The sequence below is a fragment of the Oncorhynchus keta genome, chromosome 27, assembly GCF_023373465.1.
Source record: "Oncorhynchus keta strain PuntledgeMale-10-30-2019 chromosome 27, Oket_V2, whole genome shotgun sequence".
Classification (NCBI taxonomy): domain Eukaryota; kingdom Metazoa; phylum Chordata; class Actinopteri; order Salmoniformes; family Salmonidae; genus Oncorhynchus; species Oncorhynchus keta.
Genome location: NC_068447.1, coordinates 9336972 through 9343349, shown reverse-complemented (window position 1 = coordinate 9343349; position 6378 = coordinate 9336972). Strand labels below are relative to the sequence as shown.

The window sequence follows — 6378 nt, the reverse complement described above, 5'->3', positions numbered from 1 at the left end:
GGATGGTGGATGGTTGGGTGGGTGGGTGGGTGGGTGGGTGGGTGGGTGGATGGATGGATGGATGGGTGGGTGGGTGGATGGATGGTTGGGTGGATGGATGGATGGTTGGGTGGGTGAGTGGGTGGGTGGGTGGATGGTGGGTGGTGGGTGGGTGGGTGGGTGGGTGGGTGGGTGGGGTGGATGGATGGATGGATGGATGGTGGATGGGTGGGTGGGTGGGTGGATGGCTGGCTGGGTGGGTGGATGGATGGATGGTTGGGTGGGTGAGTGGATGGGTGGATGGATGGAATGTTGGGTGGGTGGGTATGGGTGGGTGGGTGGGTGGGTGGGTGGGTGGGTGGGTGGGTGGATGGTGGGTGGGTGGATGGTTGGGTGGGGTGGATGGTTGGATGGATGGATGGTTGGGTGGGTGATTATAGTTGGGTGGGTAGGTGTGTGTGTGGGTGGATTAATGTTTGGGTGGGTGGGTGGAAGATGGGTGGGACAGTGAGAGGCCATGAGGGTCACTGGCAGATGTAGGACACAGTCGCCAAACAACCTAACACTGACCAGAACTGACAGTGCAGCACAAGGACTGCTACAGAGCTGAAACCAGGACAGCTACCACAGATCCACTGCGAGGAAGCGTTTTCATATAGAGTATGTGACAGGTTGAATGAAGCTTCCTGTTAAAGGCCTAAAACCCACTTCATATTTTATACAGTCGTCACACTCCATACTCCTTACTCCATATTTCATGGTCATTCATCTTAATTCATACATGTTCTGTCAAGGGTTGACAGTAAGAGGCAGACCACCTTGTCTCCTTCGGGCAGAGACTCACCCAGTGGAGAATTTATATCATTGCATATCTATCAATCAAACCGATTCGCAGGAAGACTGGTGGTTCTAGAAATGGTAATTAGGGCTGTGACAGTCATGAAATGTTGGATCATGATAATTGGCAAGCCAGATGACTGCAGTCTCCGTTCGAATAGAAAAAAGAAAAGAAAAACGTTAAAAGAATGAATCATTTGGATGCACATTTTTGGGGTGTTGCACATGTTCTCCATTTCCTCCTGACTGCATGTGCTGCCATAGAAATGGAACGAATGGGACGTGTGGACTGGCTAATAACTAATAATAACCCTGCCTATTTTTACAATTTCTCTTTTTAAAACGTAATTTTAAACATAACCTTAACCCTAATCACACTGCTTACCTAAAGCCTAACCCTAACCTTGAAATTAAGACGAAAATGCTAATTTTTGTTTTCATTCATTTTTACAATATGCCTGTGCTATCTAGTTGAAACTGGACTGGTAGCCATTGTAAGTGTACCCATAGGAGCAAAGCAGGAAGTAAAAGCAGGAAGTAAAAGCAGGACATAAAAGCAGGAAGTGAACTCATCAATATGTGCTATGATTTGTTGATTCAACCCAACTGACATTACAAAAAATACAATCCATTGCATGAACCACATCAGTTAACATCATTTGAATGAACATTCTACATTACCATGGAAATGATTGCATCACAATACCAGGCAGCCATTGTGAGTGTACCCATGAGTTTACCAGTCAAATTGCCAGGGTTAGAGGTTCTAAGCCCATTTTATAAATGGTTTGCTACATTTTTTATTTATTTTACCTTTATTTAACCAGGTAGGCAAGTTGAGAACAAGTTCTCATTTACAATTGCGACCTGGCCAAGATAAAGCAAAGCAGTTCGACAGATACAACGACACAGAGTTACACATGGAGTAAAACAAACATACAGTCAATAATACAGTATAAACAAGTCTATATACAATGTGAGCAAATGAGGTGAGAAGGGAGGTAAAGGCAAAAAAGGCCATGGTGGCAAAGTAAATACAATATAGCAAGTAAAACACTGGAATGGTAGTTTTGCAATGGAAGAATGTGCAAAGTAGAAATAAAAATAATGGGGTGCAAAGGAGCAAAATAAAGAAATAAATTAAATACAGTTGGGAAAGAGGTAGTTGTTTGGGCTAAATTATAGGTGGGCTATGTACAGGTGCAGTAATCTGTGAGCTGCTCTGACAGTTGGTGCTTAAAGCTAGTGAGGGAGATAAGTGTTTCCAGTTTCAGAGATTTTTGTAGTTCGTTCCAGTCATTGGCAGCAGAGAACTGGAAGGAGAGGCGGCCACATGGTGGGGCTGGCACAATGGTTATGTATGGAAGACCGTCATGAAAATAAAATAATTGTCATAAACGTACAAAAATGTATTAGGGAACGAACAGCTGACTGAAGACAAGAATTGAGTTGGTTTCTGCAATAACATGGCCCCTCAACAACGTGATCAAACTTTGTTGACCCTTACTGAAACAAGCTACCGCATAAACATTGCAACGTCATGTGGCTGCTGGCCACTGGCTGCTTTATGTGAATCTAACAGCAGCTAGGTGTCAGGAGCAGGGGTGCTAGCTATAACGTAAATAATCAATCACAATCATCAGTGGGCGTTGAGTGGTGGTGGAGAGAGAGGCTGCTCTCCTCTCTGTAAAACAACTCTGAAGGTGAGTCTGTGTCTGACAGACAGGCAGAGCATTACAGTTGGCAGCAAGAATACCAAATGGCACCCTATTCCCTATGTAGTGCACTACTTTGACCAGTGCCCGTAGGGTGTAGTGCAATATAAAGGGAACAGGGTGTGTCAGACAGACAGGCAGAACATTACAGTTTTGTCAAGTTGAACTTGTCTACAGCCACAACAGAACAGGAGGAAGTACATTTTTGACCGGGGCCCGTAGGGTGTAGTGCAATATATAAAGGGAACAGGGTGTCTCTGACAGCCAGGCAGCCACAACAGAACAGGAGGGAGTACATTTTTGACCAGTGCACTATATAGAGATTATCGTGCCATTTGAGAAACACATAAACACATACTTATTAAAACAGTAATAGGTTTCATTTAGGGTCTTATACATGTCATTTTATCTTTTGATCACATGCCACCTATCATCAATATTTTTTCACACATCAACCAATCATAAATTACAGCTCATGGGTTTCTCAGAAACCAATGTGTAAACACTGGCCCAAATCAAACAGACAACTACTATCATTCCTTGTGGACATGCGCTGTTCGATATCCTTGGCCTCAGCATCCCTATCTCCCCTGCCTCTCCCTCCTTGGTGATCTGTCCATAACAAATACCCCACCTCAATACAGAAATGTTCTATTTGATCCAGGGGCACCCTACTACTATGACTGACTCTGTGAAAAAACACATTTCACTGCGCCTATCCGGTGTGTGTCACAGTAAAACATGTATTGTTTTTGTATTACTTTCCCTCACAATGAAAAAAAAAAGAAGCATATTACAAAACTGGAAACGATCTTCCATACTGGATCTCCGTACTGGAACAAGGATCTCCATACTGGATCTCCGTACTGGAACAAGGATCTCCATACTGGATCTCTGTACTGGAACAAGGATCTCCATAATGGAACAAGGATCTCCATACTGGATCTCCGTACTGGAACAAGGATCTCCATACTGGAACAAGGATCTCCATACTGGAACAAGGATCTCCATACTGGATCTCCGTACTGGAACAAGGATCTCCATACTGGATCTCCGTACTGGAACAAGGATCTCCATACTGGAACAAGGATCTCCATACTGGATCTCCATACTGGAACAAGGATCTCCATACTGGATCTCCATACTGGATCTCCGTACTGGAACAAGGATCTCCATACTGGAACAAGGATCTCCATACTGGATCTCCGTACTGGAACAAGGATCTCCATACTGGAACAAGGATCTCCATACTGGATCTCCATACTGGAACAAGGATCTCCATACTGGAACAAGGATCTCCGTACTGGAACAAGGATCTCCATACTGGAACAAGGATCTCCATACTGGAACAAGGATCTCCATACTGGATCTCTGTACTGGAACAAGGATCTCCATACTGGATCTCCATACTGGAACAAGGATCTCCATACTGGATCTCCATACTGGATCTCCGTACTGGAACAAGGATCTCCATACTGGAACAAGGATCTCCATACTGGATCTCCGTACTGGAACAAGGATCTCCATACTGGAACAAGGATCTCCATACTGGATCTCCATACTGGAACAAGGATCTCCATACTGGAACAAGGATCTCCGTACTGGAACAAGGATCTCCATACTGGAACAAGGATCTCCATACTGGAACAAGGATCTCCATACTGGATCAAGGATCTCCATACTGGAACAAGGATCTCCATACTGGAACAAGGATCTCCATACTGGAACAAGGATCTCCATACTGGATCTCCGTACTGGAACAAGGATCTCCATACTGGAACAAGGATCTCCATACTGGATCTCCGTACTGGAACAAGGATCTCCATATTGGATCTCCGTACTGGAACAAGGATCTCCGTACTGGAACAAGGATCTCCATGCTGCATTGGCTCAATCTGTTAACTGACCACTTCCCTTAACAGACACAATCGTACTACAACACCTGGTCCCCCTTCCTTCACTTCTAGGATTTTAAATGATACTGCCCTCCCCTAAATATGTAAAAATAAACTATTGTACTACATCTGTTTTACTGTTATTACCAGTATTATTATTATTATTATTATTATTATAATGACATTTACAAGGTAACTATGCAATGTGATGATGCGATCTCCCCACCACCATTGTCATGTTTTGTTTGTCTTGTATCTTCTAAGTTGTATTCCCCTAAAAAAACAATAAATAAATTATAATTCTATAACACTGCCTGCCTGCCTGCCTGCCTGCCTGCCTGCCTGCCTGTCTGTCTGTCTGTCTGTCTGTCTGTCTGCCCTGCCTGCCTGCCTGTCTGTCTGTCTGTCTGTCTGTCTGTCTGTCTGTCTGTCTGTCTGCCTGCCTGTGCCTGCCTGCCTGTCTGCCTGCCTGCCTGCCTGTCTGTCTGCCTGCCTGCCTGTCTGCCTGCCTGCCCTGTCTGTCTGTCTGTCTGTCTGTCTGTCTGTCTGTCTGCCTCTGCCTGCCTGCCTGCCTGCCTGTCTGTCTGTCTGTCTGTCTGCTGTCTGCCTGCCTGCCTGCCTGCCTGCCTGCCTGTCTGTCTGTCTGTCTGTCTGTCTGTCTGTCTGTCTGTCTGTCTGCCTGCCTGCCTGCCTGCCTGTCTGTCTGTCTGCCTGTCTGTCTGTCTGTCTGTCTGCCTGTCTGCCTGTCTGTCTGTCTGTCTGCTGTCTGCCTGCCTGTATCTATAGTACATGTTCACAAGACATAAAATATATCTCATCTCCTCTCACTAAAGAGTTCAACGGGTATTTCTCAAATCTGTCAGGTTCAACACAAAGTGGCTCCCGAGTGGCGCAGAAGTCTAAGTCACTGCATCTCAGTGCTAAGAGGCTTAACTGCAGCTTCTGGTTCGAATTCAGGCTGGGAGTACCCTGACAGTGCACAGTTGGCCCAGTGTCATCTGGCTTAGGCCGTCATGGTAAATAAGAATTTGTTCTTAACTGACTTGCCTAGTAGAATAAAAAAGTGAATTGGAGATTATGCAATGCCTTTGAAGGACAGTAGAAGTTGTCCTTCTGACTTGAGCCTAGTTGCTATGTTTGAAATACTGTAATGAAGGGCATCCTGGGTGGCGCAGTGGTTAAGGGCGCTGTACTGCAGCGTCAGCTGTGCTCGCGCCCAGGCTCTGTCGTAACCGGCCACGACCGGGAGGTCCATGGGGCGATGCACAATTGGCCTAGCGTCGTCCGGGTTAGGGAGGGTTTGGCCGGTAGGAATATCCTTGTCTCATCGCGCACTAGCGACTCCTGTAGCGGGCCGGGCGCAGTGCGCGCTAACCAAGGTCGCCAGGTGCACAGTGTTTCCTCCGACACATTGGTGCGGCTGGCTTCCGGGTTGGATGCGCGCTGTGTTAAGAAGCAGTGCGGCTTGGTTGGGTTGTGTATCGGACTTTCAACCTTCGTCTCTCTCTCGAGCCCGTACAGGAGTTGTAGCGATGAGACAAGATAGTAACTACTAACAATTGGACGGACGCCATGAAATGGGGGAGAAAAAGGGGTACAAAAACAAACTTCTGGACCAACTCACCCTCCTTTGATGTAGTCCAGGAAGGTGTGTTCTGACTCCACCGTGAAAGACAGCAAAGTCACCTGGGTAAAGATGACATTCAAAACAGGGTTCTTTTCACCACTTAGGTAATCAACACAAACATTATTTATTTACCCAATTAAACAATTGTTCTCAACAGTAGTGTGTCACCAGGGTAAAAAAACATACATTCAAAACAGGTTTTTTTTCTGAAGGTCGCTTACCCACTTAGGTAATCAACACCAAAACAATTTATTTTCTGAAGGTCGCTTACCCACTTAGGTAATCAACACCAAAACAGTTTATTTTCTTACCCACTTAGGGAATC

At 45.6% G+C, this 6378-nt stretch overlaps 1 protein-coding gene across 2 annotated transcripts in view; it reads right to left on the bottom strand.

The window, feature by feature from the left end:
* Positions 1-6378, bottom strand: part of LOC118374969 (copine-5-like) — a 191494-nt gene that overhangs the window by 49397 nt on the left and 135719 nt on the right. For both annotated transcript variants that reach the window (XM_052481580.1, XM_052481581.1), the window contains one exon: positions 6051-6112. In XM_052481580.1, coding sequence (XP_052337540.1) covers positions 6051-6112 — 62 coding nt within the window. The remainder of the gene's footprint in view (positions 1-6050; positions 6113-6378) is intronic.